This window comes from Pseudopodoces humilis, chromosome 7 (assembly GCF_049639895.1).
Source record: "Pseudopodoces humilis isolate 2021_Gansu_Grassland_sample_001 chromosome 7, ASM4963989v1, whole genome shotgun sequence".
Lineage (NCBI taxonomy): Eukaryota > Metazoa > Chordata > Aves > Passeriformes > Paridae > Pseudopodoces > Pseudopodoces humilis.
In genome coordinates, this window is record NC_142206.1 from 27,856,866 (window position 1) to 27,876,267 (window position 19,402).

Below are 19,402 nucleotides of genomic sequence, written 5' to 3' on the forward strand. Positions count from 1 at the left end.
GTACCTAAACACCCTGGAACTGGTGGTGTTACTGCAAGCAAATGAGGCTGCTATCCCATGTAGCCTGGTATCCTACCTGCAATAGAGGCAAACAGTCAGCTTGGGAAAAAGTGACATCCACGCTACATACAAGGCCAGGCTAAATCCTCCTTGCTGTCTGCTGCTTCTTTCCAACCATCAGGAGGTCTCATGCCACAGCCCTGACTCACCCAAGCCACTTGACAACATTCCTTCATATGGCTTTCCCATTTCCTTGGCAGACTCCGTAAAACAGACTGGGGTACACTCAAATGCTACATCATTACCTGTAGAGTCATATACTTGTGGTTCTAACAGAGTGATGTTTGATTTTATAAACTGAAATAGAGTATCTGGGGTTCGTGGAGGAGTGTGCATGGTTGGGCCTTTTCCATCGTTGACAGTTTAAGCACCTGATATCCTGCCTTGTCATTTGAACAGTGACACCCCCACTTATCACATGCACGTAGAGAGTAAAGGGTAGTACTCACAGTGCAATAATCTGATGCCATATGTAGCTTCTGTTATTCGAAAGTACATTATCATTCAATTTCAGATGTAAGGGGAACATGTGAATGCAAAAAAGGCATAGGGAGAAAAGATGCTAATCATTCCAGAGTAGCTGGGACACTTCAGACAAACATTTGGCTAGAGAGAACCTTTTCTTCTGGCTTATCTTCTGCCCCTGGAGCCGGGGAGGCGGGCTGGGAAAGCACGCTTGTGAGAGAACTGGGAGCGCTGTGAAGTGACAGCTTACCAGAACAGGAGCGCCATCCATTTTAATAACCATTTGGCTCAATCTGAAAACCAACCAACCAGACCAACCTGACAGTAACAAGAACAAGCTCCTTTTACTGCAAGCAATTGTAAATTCATGCCAAGGCTGAGTGTCCTCTTCATGGCAAAGGGGAGTTTTGTCTTGGTAAAAATTTCAAAGCTATTCACTATAGATGGCATCTGAAAAATAAGTAACATCAAAGAGGGGTACCCAGCCCCACAGCTTCAACTCCAAGGCAAGTTCTCTGCCACAAGGAATCCTCCTGAAACTAATACATAAGCAGGGCTTCCTATGGGATTTATAGTATTTACAAGAGAGAAGCAGGTGTTTCTGCTTAGGAAAGGAGCTGACATACAATGACTGTGCTGGAATTTCTGCTCCATTGTAAAGTGCACATGCACTCCCTGAATCACTCCTGCAATTTCTACAGCAAAAGCCCAGCCCAAATTTCACAAGGAGTCAGGTGAAGATCCTGTGTTGCCCCCTCTCTTTCTGTAGGAGACAGATGTCCAGTGGACACCTCTTACACAGGGCAGGGGAGAAGAGAGATGTCCTTGTGTGTCCTTTCCACACATGCCCTTTAAGCAGAGCAGGACTGGCACAGGGACTGTCTGCCCAGAGGGAACAGCAGCATTGTTCACAGGTTCTTTGTCCTTTGTAAAACAGCATGTAAGGACTGGACAAGGCTGATAATATGGTGTCCTAAAGTGTTGTCAGTGGCATAAACTGTTCCAGCCTCATCCAGCTTGTAATTAAACTGCTGTCACTTGCAGAAGATATCCCAAAATGGCATTTATCCTCCACAGCTCCCCCACAGCACAAAGAGCTCCTGGACCTCAGCACGTGCGCTCTAACTCTCTGCAGGGCACTGCAGAGGTGCTTGGTCAGTGCTGTTCAAAGATGTCCCCCAGTGAAAAGGCTGCTGGGGAAAGACAGGGTGAGTAGTGGGGGAGTGCTTGCTTCTGAGGTACATTAGAAAACAAAAATTAATTTAAAATCCTGATCAGGAGATAAAATATGGGTGATTCCAGAAACTGAGAAACAACTATAAAGGGCAGTGGCATATCCCCATCCTGGGGGTGGACACAATACCTCTAGCTTGACAGTGAATTTATCAAGTGACTATCTGAGGTCAGAATCCAAGCACACTTCTGTCCTTGCCTCAGTAGTTCCATTCCAGTATCCCACAGCCCTCCGGTCTCACAGCTCTATCCATTCACAAATCTTCTTCCATTCACCAAGAAATAACTTTGAACATCTCAGCCAGGAAATTAATGAAAGCAACAGGTAAAAATCAAAATGCAGTTCAGACAGGGGCGATATTCACATTTTTGTGTTGTTTAATGATCAGATCCTTGGCATGGTGAGCTTGGCATGGCCAAGACCGACAAAAACCTGCCCTTGGTGAGCAAGCTGGGAATAGGCAGACGCTGCAAAGCTGCACGCTGGGGCACTGGGGATCTGCCAAGGAGACCGCAGTGTCGGTGGGGACGGGGAAACGTCCCGCAGGCCTCCGCCTCACCGCCCTTCCTCCCCTCCCCCGCGGTGCCCGCCGGCGTCCACGATGCAAGTCCCTCCTTCTGCTGCAAGTTCTTTCCGTGCTGTGGGACCGAAAAGCCCTTGTATGGCTGCGGCGGGGCAGCGCCCGCCGGCCGCGAGCAGTGCCCGCGGTGCGGTGCGGCCCTGCCCGGGCCCGCTGAGGGGCCGGCACCGCGCCCGCGCCCGGCTCCGCGCGGGGCCCGCGCAGCGCGGGACGGCGGCGCCGCCTGCCGGCACTGCCCGGCACTACCCTCACCGCTCTCATTGCCCGGCACTGCCTCACACTGCCCCGCACTGCCCTCACCGCCCGGCACTGCCCTCACCACTCGGTACTGCCCTCATTGGCCGGCACTGCCTCACACTGCCCGGCACTGCCTCACACTGCCCCCACCACTCGGCACTGCCCTCACCATTCGGTACTGCCCTCATTGGCCGGCACTGCCTCACACTGCCCCGCACTGCCCTCACACTGCCCCGCACTGCCCTCACCGCTCCGCAGCCGGCACTGCCCGGCAGCACCCGGCGCTACCCCGCGGAGCCCTCCGGCGCTGGCACTGCCTTGGAACTGCTCGGAAAACGCTGTTTTATTTAGGGGCCACAGGGCTTTGGGGTGGCTCGGTGTGGTTACTGCGTATACGAGCTCTTCTCACTGCCTGAACTTCTCCTTTCCTTCTGAAGACTGGGGGAAAAAAAAACTGGCGACAAGTTTCAACCATTAGGAGTTATACAGGATATAAACACTTTTCTGCAGGTAAAACTCCTTTCCAGCCATCTCCATGTTCTACATCTGCTCACAGACAGTGAGGTGCAGGACGCCTGCATCCATGCATTGCCAGCTCCACAGTGCATTCCCACAAAGTGTCATGTGTTTCCCACTGTGTGCAGCCTCCTTTCCCTTCAGGTGGAATTCCCATGTCCCATATTCCCCCCTTGCTGTTTCTCTTTCCAGCTGACACTCTTTGAACTTGGGGGGGAAAAAATTCAACACACCAGCTAAATGAAAATCTCAGCAATCTCAAGATGTCTCAGAAGGTTCCCAGGTCATAAAAAATGTATAATAACTCTCTGATGCACTTTCTTTTCTTATCCTTTCTTATTTATTTTGTTTTAAATTTGGCATTTTGTCTGCTATATTTTGAATATACTTCAAAAATCACAAGAGTCAAAACAAATTGTAGATGAAAGATAACAACAGAGAGGAGAAAGAAAACAGAGCAAGGAAAAGAGTTAAAATAAAACCAGAGAGAAATATACCCAACTGACTGTCTTTCCTGCTCCCACATAAATAATGGACAGCCAGTAAATAAGTAAGTTACAGGGCTCAGCCGAGCCCAGGAGACTGGTGGACATGATCCTGCAAGTTTATTAGAACACAGAAACACAGCTGGAAGGGGATCTGGGAGGTCATCGAGTCTAGTCTGCTGCTATCTCTGGCAGTGCCTCACCCAAGACCCCCAGTGGGACCAATTTTTCTCAGCTAGGAAGTGATGGAAATATCCCACCACGACCAGCCCTGTGATTTGGGACTCACACCACAAGGTCTAAGAGCAGAATTTGGTCCCTTGCTGTATTACTGAATTACACTAATTTCAAGGCATTCTCAAGCACACAATTTACAAAATCTTTTCTAGTGCTACCATCAATTTCTAGGTTTTCCAGCAGTCAATTTCTCAGATCTGCCTTAGATACAACACAGGGGCCTATAGGGCCAGTGTTAATCCTAGGGACACTCCCAAAATCCTATTGTTACTCCAAAGAGATAACATGTCCCATCTGCAACAGTTCCAAGATCTCTGGCTAGTTACTGGGAAGAGAGTCCTGAAAAGATTAACTGTGAATGTTACTTTTCAACAGAGGTGCTCAATGCTAAACTCTCAGAGAGTTTTCTACCCCTTCCCAGGGTTAGGGTGGGATGTGTTTCACTTAACTGTAGTTGTCTGCCATGCACACTCATTTGCATCAGTCTGTACAGGCTTATGATAGCATAAATAAAAACTGTATAACATATATAAATATATTAGTATTATATTTTAATATATTTATATACAATATTATAACATAAATAAAGAACTGTACACCTTACAATGTAATTTAGGTGTCTGGTTTTGCTTCCACTTAAAACTGAAACAAATCCTTCTCAGGTGATTCACTGACTCCTCCTCAGCTTCTCTTCTCTCTCTCTAAAGGGAGACTGGATAAGAAGCAAGCATGTGCTTCTGAGCTGTCAGCTTAGGTGAGGCAGATCCCAACTTTGCTGTTGAATGTAACTTAGATTTTGTTTGGATATGTAAGCATCCAGCAGCTGCTTTCCTTTATGCTACACACTCCCAGTGAGAATTAAGGAGCTTTCTCTGCCTCACCCGAACCTTTCTTCTCTCAAGCATCACTGCTAACAATCCATTCTATTCCAGTTTTCTTCATTAATATTTCTGCCTTCGCATCTTATTATTTAAAGCTTTAAGCAGGCTTGTATCCAATATGAGATAATATTACCACAGAAGCCAATACCATCGTAATGATACCATAAGAATGACAGCAAAGTTCCCATACTAAGAACGATGTCCATGTCTTCCACAAAGGATGCAGGATTTAACCTGTCTGTGCCAGCCCACTGATTTGACATCTCCCTTCACTATCAAGGAGATCAAGGAGAATGTGCATCAACAGAAGCACCTCTGACTGACCAAGGAAGGTACAGGTTTGCCTTCTTCTCATAATCAAATTTTCTCCATTTGTTTGAGTAGGATGAACATGGGGGACAGACACTAGTCATAAAACCTGCTGGATTTCATTAGCACAATACCAGATTTATTTCAGAACAATCATTTGAAGAGTATCTTAATACAGTATATTAATTTTGCACTTCATCACTACAATTTAATTGCAAATGAGTGCCACTGTACATAACTGCAGTAAGCATATGCAAGTTCAGTGCTTGTTTAGCAATAAAATTTCAAGCTCATTTATGTAATTAGTAACACTCCCTTGTTTTCTTACAGGTTATCTTTCAGGTTTTGCAAAACAATGTAGTGTATTGAGTTTCCACTGTTTTGCTGCTGGCATGCTTTCTGTACTTCTCCTTGGACAGGGAAACCAGATAAATAGGATAGTAAATTCCAATGTCATTAAAAATCACTTTCTGGGGAATTCCTCTTTCAGACCTTGTAGGCTGGTAGACTGCACTACAGAGACAATTGTTCACATGCTTTAGTAATGCATTTGATTTTCTAGGTGAAAAAGAAATGAAAAAACTACGAAGTAAAAAAGGTTGTGCAATCAGGTTCTTATCTGGTGTAAAAAAGAGAACATCAAGCCTGCTCACTACCAGCGAAGACCAAAGCCAGACTGACTGTGATCACTGACAGCAGATTTCCTCCGCCCAGGAGCAGGCACAGCTCTGCCAGTGAACCTGCAAGCTTCTCTGGCCTTCCCTGCAAATGTTCACTCGGCCTTCTGGAAAATGACTGCCCCAAAAAAACCCCCACAAGAACCAGTCCCTTTACCCATCCATGTGCTGAGACACAAGCACAGCACTGCAACAAAGCCTCTGCAGTGTTACTCAGACTGTAAAAAAAGTGGGGCTTACTGGCTCTCAGCTTGATGTAGGATCACATGGGTATCTACATCATTTTTCATAATAAAAGTTTTGACTTCTTCACAACTTGAGAAGTCAGGTACTCAGAATCCCCACAAACAGAGTCTTGTTAAGGTGAGACAAGCTGTTGGATAGTTAGTACATGCCAAAATTAAAAGCAGTTGTTGCAAACCTGACTTGGTGACTGCCAATACTGCAACAGTTCTTAGCCACATGATGACCACACTCTGTCCCTCACACAAGCCCTGCCACAAAGACACATGTAAATCCGATATATTGTTAGGGAGCTCAGGAGTGATGTGCTGCATCTCATCACATCATACAAGCCTGCAAGCCCTTGCATGCAGAAGATACCTGATAACACTGGCTCTGCTAAACACTGAGATTACTTACATAGGTCTAGTATAGGCATCGGTAGCAGTGCTGGGGGCCAAATCCTGCCATTCTCATCTTTATTCAAATGGGTGTTTTTATCAGTTCAAGACACACCAAACCTTTCATTTCACCTACGCAAGAGAGTAGGATCAGTCCCATTCATTTAGTCAAGTCAGGAAAGGTTTCACCTGAGGTTTTCTGAGCTGAATTCTGATTCCAGGAAACGAAGGAACTGGTCTCGTCCTACTGGGTCCTTCAGCACCTCATCCATGGAGAAACCCCATCTTTTCACACGCTGCTGACTAGGTTCCTTGCTGTTTGGAGAGAGAAGGGGAAAAACAGATGGAATGTGCATCTCTGCCTGCTGTCCAAGCAGCTGCTGCTGTTTCTGCTAAGTGAAGGGAAGAAGATTATTAGATGAGATGTTGTTTTGTTTGTTTTTTTCTCAAGATTTTTCACAAATATAAGTTAGAAAATAACATAAAAACCTATAAAGACAAGGGTCATCGTTAAAGCAAAGGGAGGACTTTAAATCATTGTATCATTTGAATCATTAAAGGACAGTATTTGGGGGCTACATATATGGTGAAACAAAGAGAGAACATGAATGATATGATTTTCAGAGCAATTTCTGGTAGGCTTAATTTGAAGAACAGCATACCATGCCTAAATGATTATTCATTATGCACTTCTTGCATATCTCCTTAAATGTACCTTAGGATTTCTTACGCATTTCTTAAGGCAGAAATTTCCCAGCAATGTTCCCTGGGTCACTGGTCAGCTCCAGAGCATTTTCTTGTGTCCCACACAGTGCTGCCTGGTCACTTGGAACTGGCTTCAGATTTTCAGATCCACATTTGCATTAGAAAAGCAGTTCCATTAAGAAGCAGTGCAGACAAAGTATCTAAAATGGTTACTGGTTTGTGGTCTTTTATTTTTTATGCCTCTGATTTTTGCATGCCTAAGTCTCAGAAGACTGAAAACCATCTTCCTTCTACTCTCCATGATAATCAGACTTTTGTGTCTCAGCTGGGATACTGCTGTGGGATATGAGATGCAGAGGCACCCAAAATCACTAGCAACCTTTCTCCTTAATTATTTCTTAACACAGCCCAACTTACATAAGCTGTTGTTTGAATTGCCAGACATGTTGTAGAGATGCCTATGAGGAGAGGTGGTGCCCGGGAATCACAACGAGGATCCTATGAGACAGCCTTGCATCAGAGCGTAATCTGGGCTCACAAAGTGTTTGAAAGCTTCTGGTGTGATGGCGTCATACTATGAGACAACCATTAAAACACAGCTCAGCTGCTCATATTTGTGACAGCAGAGCCACTGTTAACAGTACATATCTATTAAACTGTGCATCTCGTCATGTCCACAGCGATTCCTAACCATGGAGCCTTAGGGGACAGTGGCGATCTGTGCTAAAGACAAATAAGCCAAAGGGGTAAATAGAATGCCTGCTTTCATTTTCTCTTGGTGTAAAGGCTAAGCAAAATTGATAGGCATGTCCTCACTCGAGGAGCAGCACACTCGGGATGGCTCCTCCTGCACTCCCTCAGGAGCCAGCAGTGCTGCAGACAAGGGTGCAGATCCAGCCTACCTGTTATGTGAACCAGCCTGGACATCGGGAAAGCCATACTTGTGCAGAGCCAGGCACAATCTAAGATCAGGGAATTTCCTGCTTAATCCAGGGATCTGTACCTGCTCTTCCTGCAGCTACACAATGTTCTAGCACACACAAAATAAAGGCCAAAGTGCTGTCTAAAATGGAATGCTTTCTGTGACGTTTCCTGAGTCCTGATTTCCATGGAGGATGAACTGCAGTGGCATGGGGCTGCCCATACTCAGCAGCCAGCCTTGCCACTAGCAGTGAGAGGCTCTTTGTTTTCCTGTGCAAGGGCTCTGCTCTCCTAACTGAGGAAACAGCTTTGCAAGCAACACAAGGGGATCTTGGGGATCATTTAATTATTCATGCAAGTTGCAACTAGATGCAGATGCAGTTAGTTTTTTTACAATAGAGAATAAAATGGAAATACAGAGCTGTTTGTTCTTCCATCTCCTCACACTACAGCTTTCTCTTTTTCATCTGCAGTAAAATCACCTTCCTTAACTTGAAATCATAGCAGAAGCCAAGCATTTATTTTAAATTCCTATAAGGCTGTGACATCAGGTTAATTGTATTCTTCAGGGACACAGACATCTTTTCTGGGATTTGCAGCCATGTCAACAGATGCAGAAATAATGGATGCCTGGATTACCTTGCAGAGAAGTGTTTTTTGCAAGGGCTGTATCTGGCACTAGCCCTACTAGGGAGGATGGAGAAAATGAGAGAAATTAGCTAAAACAGAAATAACAAATACTAAAACTATGTGAAGAGGGGCAGAGGTTAGGAAAATAATGTATTTCTGTGACTACCAGAGAAGCAGGCGAAAACAATTTTCACATCCCAAACTACTTGGTTTTTTAATGGGGCAAAGTCTTGTTCTTTCCCTGGAACACTGATTTCCTATGAATCAGTTTTCTTAGGCCAATAGCATCTCTAAATTATTATTCAAGGAACACACAGGATTAGATTTGGCATTCTCTTAACAAAGATTTGCTAAAGTGAACTCCAAGTTCAGACTCGGTGCCAAATGGCAGCAACTAAACACTGCAGAAGCTGCTGAGCCCTTGCAGATGTTGGCCGCAGGATGTGATTGAATAGTGAAGGTAATATGCAATATCGTAATTCCATTCAAATTTGCTATGGGAGCTGTTAAGGCGTAGTGGCAAACAGGACAATCCCAGCCCCTTTATGAGGATTGTGGATAGCCTGTGAAGGCAAGAGACAGACACAGGCCAGACTTCCTTTCCAGCGGCATCACATGGGCAAAACATGATTTCTTTTGCAGTGTTCTGCTTGGGTTTTGGGTGGGGTTTTTTTGAGAAATTCTCTGAGGTGCAAGGTGCTGAATATCCCACGGATGTTCCTCCCTCATTTCATTTATTTGAGACCATAACAGAGACAAACCAGCTGTTTCATCAACAGGTGAGGCCTGAACTGACTCTATCAACCTATTACAGCTCTGTGAGCCAAGTCTCACACATCACACGTGAGCCACATTCTTCTGGTTCCTGTGCCAAACTCACTCTGCACAGCAGGAATGACCACTCCTCTGTGACTCATCCCATTTTGCCAGCAGCATCTTTCATGGGATTCCATGACAGAAGCAGGGCTGGAGCACTGCAGCTGGGGAAGAGCAGGCTCCCAATGGTCAAATGAGATGTGTGGAACAACTTTGTCTTAGCAGTATCCTATAGCTTTAGGCTCCTAGACCTGAGTGTGCACATGTGCTTGACAGGTTTGAGAACATCCATTACCTGACTTACAGAGTCCCATACACCAAGCCATATGGAAGTGGAAGGGCTGAATAATTCAGACACCAGTGATAGACTTTAGCTATGTTCTTGAATCTTGTAGTTCAGACATACAACCTCCTTTCCAAACAGGGCAGTGTGAAGAACATACAAACAAAATGGCAAGACAATTTTCATATTAGTTAAAACTAACAATTATTTTTTACCTCATTTCAATGTCCCACAATGCTGCATCATCACTTATCCAGGGATTGGAAGGCTCAGCAGGAGTTATAAAGGGGTCATATTCCACATACTGCTCTGTGTAGGCTATTAAACTGGCAGGTAAAAAGAAAAAGGAAATAAAAAAATAATGAAAAGGTGTGAATGCTCAGTCATGTCAGAGAGGTACAGATTTTTTTTTTTAATCCTGTTGGGGGTTTTTTTGGTAGGATTTTTTTTGGTAGGATTTTTGTTTTGTTTTTGTGTGTGCTTCTTTTTATTTATAGGGATTAGTCAGCAACCACAGGAGATCCTTTTCCCAGGAATGATGCATGCAAGGATTTCTCTGCAAACACCCACACGCTCACTGCAGTATTTTCCTCAACAGCAGCATTTTCCTCAAGCTTGTCTCTGTTGAGATGCCCCCAAAAAACCTGATGAGGCAACAATTGGATTGCTATGGCAGGACTTCCCCAGAGAGCCATGGGAAGAATGTGAAGTGTGCATCATCCTGTTCATTTGCTGCATGTTACTACTGCCTCTCATCCTTTTAATTTTTGCAAACTATTGTACACACATAAATTTATGCACTATGAGAAATTCACCTAAAGAGGGTCATGGGCTGCAGGTAAGAATATGCTTAAATATTTTGAGGTCATGGTCCTAAGCACCAAAGCTTTGCCTATAGATAATTTTTTAGTTTTGTTGGTGTAGTATTTAGTCTAACAGCACTCTTGTAAAATACAAGCAATAATTACCTTAGACTATAGTAAATTATATGTGTGTTGGAAAAACACCTGGCCTTTACACTGGCTTTCTTCATGGTGAGTCAGTTAAGGCATATAGCCTCTAATCCTCACTAGGATAAGATTCAAAGAGCTTTCTGGGAAAAGGACTGTGTCTGCTTGCATAAATGATTCAGGAATCCCACTGGGGTTGGGGTTAGGGGTGCATTTTTACAAAAGAAAGACAGAAAATATGAAATAAATAAAAAGAAATTTCTTCTAGTCTATATTGGAAATACTCTAATGCAATTTATTTTTGCCTACATCTGCCAAGTAATTAACTAAATTAATTATGTCTCATCATACTCAACAACCAATGTACCTGCACTGTGATTGTCCATGCTAAACTTTACCACTGGTCTTCCACACATCTCAAAAAGGCAGGCGAATGAAAAGACCCTGCGAAACAAAGGGTCATAAAAGGCAGAAAGTTTCCCTGACCTGCTCTACAGTAATTATTTCTTTTTTGTTTGTTCTAGCTGTTATCATGAGGCATTAAAATCATACACTTTTGTAACCACAGTAGGTTCACATTGCCCCTTAGGGCACTCAGGGCTGTCTCATCTCATTTCATTAATTACATTTCACGAGTGCTGTGGGTCAAGGGTTGGAGGAGGGAGCAGTGTCCAATTTCACAGAGCAGCAGCAGTCCCTTAGACATCAATGAAAGAGAGGGTTGGTTAAAAAAGAAAAGAAAGCCAAAAAGGATCAATCAGGAGATATCTGCTGTGAAACCTGAATTGCTCCTAATAAAATAATAAGAAGGCATCAGAGGTGCTAGTACAAGTACTAGCAAAAAGGAAAGGGGAAAAAAAAACTAAAATGAAACAAGGGGGAATTTCTAAGCACATTTTGCTGATTTGGTATAATGGCAGCAGCAGAATCATTGCCTCATTGTCTAAAGGAGGCTACAGGCGGGGGACTCCTAAGGAAAAGCATTTTTGTCAAAATGCAAACCTGGCCTTTTGGGTGATAAACTGAATACCCAGTAGAAGAAATGGTGGGAACAGCTGACTGAAGGGTGCAGAGCTTGCCTTGAGAACCCAACTGTCTCTCAATCAAGGGGGCCTGCTGAGCCTTCACAGGAACTTTGATGAGAAGCTGAAAGGATAGCACAGATTTCCATCTAGGGAACTGAGATTGCTTCTGGTAGGAAGATGCTCATTTTTTCCCAGCCATTTCAGTGATGCCATGTCTAATGCAATTGTACTCGCACTGCACAGTGCAGTCAGGGAAAACAATGGGTAGAATGATATTGCTAGTTTTGCTCAACAGTTCTCAAAGCTCAATGGCTAAAACCAACAGAGTGCAGGTCCCAAGTGGGGAGGAAGGATGTGGAAGAAAGACAGTTTCCAAGGTGTGTGGAGCAGCTGAGGGATGCCTGTTCCCACAGCTGGTACAGATCTGCTCCTGGAGGCAGCACAGGGAGGCAGGGGAAGAAAATCTTTAGCAGCAAGCATTTATCTCACAGAAGCTGGAGATATCCTTTGGAGAGCCTTCCTCTTCTGACTGACAAGGGCTATCCCAAGAATACTGTGAATTAATGTAAAATAAATACAATTTACCTATTACTATTGAAAAAGATTATATCTTATTCCTATAACTTGCTTGCCTTAGCGCTTCCTGACTTACTTGCTCCTTGTTACTTCCCTCATTCTCTCTGCAAGTGCCTTTGTGCTATACTGAAAAATTGGCAGGTGGTGCCATTGTCAGGCTTGACTTTTGCAGGGAGCATGCCAAGAAGTCATCTCCTGTACCCTGATCTGCCACACTGTCACCTAAACTGTCCCCAGAGCAGGGTCCAGACTGAAAATCGACTTGATAATAGCAGCATTTCCTTACACAGCAAATTTGTTCTTAATGCTTGTAATCAGTATTTTAATGGGGCTTTCAAGGCTGCACAGGGTTTTTTTCAGGCAATTGAGCAAGTCAGGTCATCCATGTTCATTCCTTCTCACCAGTGGGTGAAGCCACCGGAGCCATCAGCTCCTCTACCTCCCTCCTACCTGCTCTGCAATGCTCCACATCCAGACTGCACTTCCCTCCACTCTCCACACCAAATCCTGGGACTCTCAATATTTTCAATATTCAAATCAATATTCAAAGGCATCACATGACCAAACACCTCCTCACGAGATATAAAGATCACAACCACAATTTTAATTCTTTATAATTATTAATAATTATTTAGAAGTGTGAGGTTCTTGATCCAGAGGGTGTTTGGGTACTAGAACAGTCTCCCCAGGGAAGCAGTCATAACACTAATCCTGCCAGAGTTCAAGAAGTGTTTGGTCAATGCTCTCAGGCACATGGTGTGATCTCCTGTGCAGGGCCAGGGGTTGGACTTGATGAACCTGGTGGGTCCCATCCGACTCAGCTTATTTTGCGATTCTGTAATTTGACTGTTCTCAGTTTATTTGCTTTTTTCCTGGTTATTATTTTGCACAAGTTTTGATAGCAAAATTTTCTTCTTCAACTTGAAAGCAATTGTTAAAAAAAGAAAGCCCTTTCAAACCAGGAAAATTATTACTGTCTCACTATATTATGGTCATTGTAAATAAATTCAGTACAATTACTTTTGTTGTTAAAGTACAAGTACATGTTCGTAATTAAAAAGATCCAAAAGCCCAAAACATAAATGTGCTCATTTCAATCACACAATGTATTGCATGCAGGATTTCAGGGAGCCTCTGAATATTTTCTCTTTAATTTGATACATTTTCATTTTAATTGCTGAATTTCATGAGCCAATAGGAACTTACAACGGTCCTCTCACCATTTCATTTACCTAGTTTAGTACATGCATGCTAACTACAGGTGCAGGCACTGCAAAGCACATTTCATGGGATAATCCCATTTTACTCTGCTTAAAGAAAAATTCCTCTATTATTTTTCTGGAAGGAACCAGCTCTTATCCTATCCCTCATGTTCAACACAGTTTTGCTTTAAAAGTGATGTCACTGAAGAGCATTGCTATCCCTACCTTCATCTCAGTGACTACCCTGTAAGTGCACGTAACTTACAAGTAGGTACTTGTAAATAAGTAAATAAGCTGTCATACTCAAATTTAGACTTGTTCTTCACCTATTCATACTTTTCTACCAAAACTAAATATACTGCAAGTCAAATTGTGCCTTGATTCTTAGAAATCCACTCCTTAAAAAAGTGCCTTGAGTAGTATAGGTACAACCCCAGAACTTCTCTAAGGTTTTCATATACATCTAAGTGGGAGCAGGAACTGGTCCTACAACCCCAGTATGAACAGAGATGTGAACACCACGTGCAACAAATGCAAACACAGCTCCTTCCCCAGAGCTGTCCCAGACTAACAAGAGATGAGCGCTGAGAGTTCAGCCAAAAAGGGGAAAAAAGGTTATTTTCAAATTGAGACAGGAATGATTTTTCTAAAAATAAACCCTAGGGTAGTGAAGGGGTGGGAAACAAGTCTGACAAGCTTTTTTCTTTTCTGAATGCTTCTTTTCTTTTGCAGTATTACAGGTCCTCATTTTCCACCTATTTTTGATCAGTGGCAGAAGAGTGAGTACAGAAGTGTCAGCAGCCAGCAGACAGGCAGCACAGCTGGTCAAGGAGGGGAAAGGATTGATGCACGGAAAAGGGGTCAAAAGCCTTTGTATTTTGCTGCCTGCTCTGTTTCTAGAAATGCCAAACTGGAGATGAGGAAAGAATGGGAAATCATCCAAATGCAGACACTCACCTTTCTGCTACTTTGGACATCTTTAAACAATGTCTCTCTATCTGCATGTTCAGAAAAGTTATCTGAGGAGAGAGATGACAAGGACATTAACAATCTATGAGTTCTGCAGCTTGCATTGACAATATCCCAACACACTATTGATTTCTCTTTCCAAACAGCTTGAAAATAACTCAGAAGGAAACGGGACCCTTCCCTAGGTATTAGAAGCTTATTAACTGCTTCCAATAGGAGGCTCCATTGCCAAAGGCAAAGCCCTAGGGGAAGCTTCAGAAGACATAACTGAAAGTAGAAAAGACACGTATTTGGGACCAAGGTTCCTAGACTACTCAGGATACAATATGATCTCCTTTTTACAAACACACTCTGCTCTCCCATTTCTCTTACCGACCAGCATGACAAGACCAGTAACATTTTACAACACACTTTCATTCTGCTATCAACCAGTCCTTCGGCCTATGATAAAAAAGCTCAAGAAATGCAGCATCCAGGTTTAGTTCAGAAAACCATCCAAAAATTGGTTGCCTAAGAAACTTGTTTAAAGCTGCCTTTAGTAAAATGCTGATCTAGTAATTCCTGTTTGTCTTTCAGCGAGGGCTGCTTATTGCAGTGAAGTAATTTTGAGGGACAGCTCTTTGTGTCAGGGCAAGGATGTGTGGGTTGGCTGGTCATTCCTTGGCATGATTGTCCAAATAATTTCGTCCTAAAACCTCTGACTGTACAGCATAACAGTCTTGCACTGAATGATGCCTTTCCTCACCACTTGTCCCCAGCCTGTGCCCAGCTACACTGGCCTTTTTCACTGCCCACTTTTCAGACATCCTCAGTGAACTGGAATTATTTTCTTATTGTCTGTGTCTGGTCCATAGACAATAACAGCAGATTCAAAGGTCAGTGCTACTCATCACACAGATCACCATACAACTGCACTGCTCAATGAATACTCACTAATACTTTACATAAGTGAGGATCAAGGATAAGTATGTGAGGATCAAGCACAGGTAAATCATGCAACTGGTTTTGCTGGTATCTCAGTAACTTTCTATACTTTTTATCTGGTAGCAGTTCTCAGAAGAGTTGCCATGCAGCCACCTACTTACTTGCTTCCGGAAATCCTCCTTTGTCGTTTTGCGCACTGGTTGGGAGGGCAGGTGTACAGGGCTTTGGGGCTGAGACTCCTCTGTAACCCCATACACTGACTGTGAGGAACCAAGGAACAAACAGAAGAGATTACAGCATTTTTCTGTTCACAATGAGGAACAGTGCAGTATGCAAAGCAGTAAGGTAACAAGCCAGCAATTTCCTACTCTTTATACCCACACAGGTGAATAATCATTCAGCCTGGAGCAAAATTTACAGATCAGACCATGCTTGCTGATGCCTGCACTTGGAAGGCCTGTAGGCATGTTAAGAGAAGTGTTTGTTTTAAATGTTAAAATGCAGCTGATAATTTTTAGGAGCTCTGAAGGCTGTGCGCATTAACACTGTGTAGGATGAACGCTGGGAGTTGTCACTGGGGTGATCTAAGTGGTAAAGGAAAATACTAGAGAATAATTCTATGCCACTGTGTTACACTTGATTTAAAATTTCTTGTTGTAAAACTACATATTGAAGGAAGTTCTTAACCAGGTCAAGTGAATGCGTCAAGTTCATGTGAACTTCTCTAAACAAAAACCTGCAGACTGACTTGTAGCCAATTCATTTTCAGGACAGACATCTGCACTGAAAGTAATATAATTTGCCCTTTCCTTTAGTGCTTTTTCTCTTCAGTAAAACTTCCAATAGACATGCGAATAGCAGGTTAACTGCTCATGGAAGTTCAGGAGTCTGGTGTTCCATCCAGAAACATAACAAGTGATGAGACAAGAGGAAACAGCCTGAAGCTGTGCCAAGAAAGGTTTAGACTGGATATTAGGAAAAATTTCTTCTCTGAAATGGTTATCAAGCACTGGAACAAGGCTGCCTAGAGAAGTTGTTGAGTCACCATCCTTGAAATTATTTAAAAGACAGGAACATGGCTTAGTGAAGGACTTGGTTAGGTTAAGGTTTTGAGTCACTGATCTTAATGTTTTTTTTTTTCAATCGAATTGATTCTATGACTTCATATACATAGAAGTGCTCAAACTTGCTGGAAGTCAAAGACACCCAAGTTGCTAATGATCCAGCTTTTGAAATGATTAAGGCAGGTAAACATCTCATTATCTGTGCCCAGGTAATTTCTTAAAAAGGGACCTAAGTATTTTTGCCAATTACTTTTCATTTTATGAGAGTGCAGAGCCATCAGACATTTGGGACACAGAGCTCCTTAATGCCCTTCTCAGCTCTACCCACCACCCAGCCAGCACAACTTTGCTTGTTAAATAGAAATAATAAATTCACCAAGGAGAACAAAACAGAACTCATACTACTGAAAGTTTGTTCCTCTTGGGTAAATCTCTTATACAGTAGGTGTCAAGTATGATTTACATTAAAAGAAAACAAACACAGTGAACCAAACCAACCCCAAACAAGCAAAAACCAAAACCAGGAGCTCAAACTGACCTTTTTCACTTTTTGTGGGTTTTTCATACGGCGACACTTTCTAATGTCCATTTCTGTGGTGTTCACACAACCTGGCTAAAAAGAGATGGTGATTGTGTTATTCCTCCATTATGAATCTTCATCCTACCTTACCTTTATAAAATACACTATTAGATCCTGTCCAAAAATCTTTCTTGAGATTTGTGTCCCATAAAGTACTCTTGCTTTACAAGAGATTGCATATACCCAAGGATGCCATGTCAGCATTCAATCCACTTCTAACTTTGGCACCAAAAGAAAATAACTAATCGGGGAACTTTTGCCAGGAAGTCTGAGACAAACTGAGTAAGCTGCTTTTCTTTCATAAGCCCAGTAAATATCTTCCAAAGTTCATATTTTTCATATATTTCCAAATCAATAGTTCCATAGGTACACAAGCCCAGAATGTCTCAATCTTGTAGATGGTGCATTTTGAACTGTGAGGAAAATCCACGTGGTGACTATAAAAGTAATATCTTTGTGCATAAAACATTTACTAGTAATAAAACTTTTCCTGTCAAAACCTCATCATTCAAAAATAGTTTTACCACAGGCCTGTGCACATCCCAGAATGCTCTCTCCTGGCTATCCAAAATCTTTCTTTCCGTTTTATCCTTTTTCCTGTCGATTCTGAAAACAAAAGCATAAATGAATATGAGTCAACGTACAAGTCATGCTTTCTTCTTTGATAAAGTTCCTAGCTGTAGGACAAGACAAAAAGTTTCAGAAATCAACTTTTTTTGTCACACTCACATGGGCACATACCATGAACAAAATAACACTGATGTTTACTCCAACATGGGTCAAAAGAGATTTTCCTATTAATGTGGAAAAATTTAACAGCTGTTTTTCATCTGGTGAGGAAAACTTTTCCTGGTACCATGTTCCCATACTATGATTTGACAGGCTGGGAAAGTTTGTATTTTTGCCTGTGTCAGGAGACCCACCAGGGCCTGTTTGCACCAGGTGAGGCTTCTGGTGGTGCTGAACTGAGGTTCCCACCAGGAGACCCCATTGCACCCCAATGCCCCAACAGTGCCCAGCACCACTGGCATGAATACAGATTTCAAAGGAATCTATCCAAGACATTCCCAACAGCATGGGCAGCACTTGTGGCCACTCCTCCTTAGATCTTTCAACCCACAAAAATTGGCTCTGCCCGTGTGCCCCCATGCTGGCAGAGCAAGGGGTGACAGCACAGGTGACCAAAGCTGAGCTTGCTGCATGGCCCCTACAAGCCAGCACCTGCCCCAGAGAGACATGATTGGGCTGGCTCAACAGGAACTCAGAAATTCCAGCCCCGATTCAGCCAGTGAACCAACTCACTCAAAGCACACAGCCCAAAGGCCACTGGAGGTTGTAGAAGGCAATTCCTGGCAGCAGTGAGCAGGTGACATCCGGCACCTCTCCCAGATTTACACATGAGCACAAAGTCAGCACCAGCTTGCAAGATCTACCTGCACAGGGACTGGAGGAAGCACATGGAACAGCTTCCATGCCTCTGCTGCCAGAGCAGGACTGAATAAAGCTCAGTGTCCCTGTGATGGGTTCCCACATTGTTGCCACCAGGAAAATGAAAACAGCGAGGAAAAAAAAAAAACCCACGCCAGTGGTGATTCCCGACCACCAAGTTCTCTCCCATCTGTTTTTGTTTTTGTGGGGCAGTGATTCATGGCTAAGTGTGTGCTAGAAATGTACCAAGAGGATAGGAATCAGGGGACTAAAACTGAAGTTTTTGAACACCCCTCCCCAGAAAAAAAACAAATTCTCCACCGTTTAGCATCACTAGCTGATTTACCCCTTGCAAGGCTGAGATGAGCACCGAGCTCTGGCACAAGCTCTGTCCTCACACAAAGCCAGAGCAGCTTCTGTACCACACTGAGAACACCCAGCCCAAAACTACTTTTCTGAGTGAGTCCTTCACACTTGGCCAAAGGGAAAGGTGAAGCCTACTCCAGTCTTACACCACACAGCACACACGAATTGGAGGGACTATTTGGAGGCTTCATGGATTCTTTTCACTGACACTTTGTGCTCAACCGAGATTGTCAGCTCCTGTCTCCAAACTTACTGATAGCTCATTATTTCACATTTTAAACTATGAAGACCCAAACCAGCTAGATACTCTGTAGTTGCAGTTTTTGTAGCAATGTGGGTATAGCAATGGGAATCCTTTGTGCAAAGAAAAATGTGGAAAACAAAACAAAACTTGGTAAGCAGCAGGAATGTTTTCAGGTATTTTTGATTTTCCCCCCCCTTTTCCAGTTAATTAAACTTTTAATCAACTGTGAATTACAATGTGAATTCCATCCCTGCCTTTCTGGTAACCTTAAGACTGAACCATCACATGAACTGTGAACAAAGAAGCTGAAACTACACAGCAAAAAAGTTGATAGTGGCCAGTTCATGCTTATGCTTCAAAGAAAACAGAATGGAGAAAAGATGAATAACCAACAAAGATCACAATAAGTCTGATA

General features: G+C 43.2%; 1 protein-coding gene across 4 annotated transcripts in view; it reads right to left on the reverse strand.

Annotated features, from left to right (window-relative positions):
* Positions 1-19,402, reverse strand: part of RGS6 (regulator of G protein signaling 6) — a 262,870-nt gene that overhangs the window by 44,203 nt on the left and 199,265 nt on the right. For all 4 annotated transcript variants that reach the window (XM_088057285.1, XM_005522528.2, XM_088057286.1 and 1 more), the window contains 6 exons: positions 17,474-17,555; positions 16,908-16,982; positions 15,467-15,565; positions 14,370-14,431; positions 9,875-9,985; positions 6,494-6,619 (listed from right to left, as the gene is read on the reverse strand). In XM_088057285.1, coding sequence (XP_087913411.1) covers positions 6,494-6,619; positions 9,875-9,985; positions 14,370-14,431; positions 15,467-15,565; positions 16,908-16,982; positions 17,474-17,555 — 555 coding nt within the window. The remainder of the gene's footprint in view (positions 1-6,493; positions 6,620-9,874; positions 9,986-14,369; positions 14,432-15,466; positions 15,566-16,907; positions 16,983-17,473; positions 17,556-19,402) is intronic.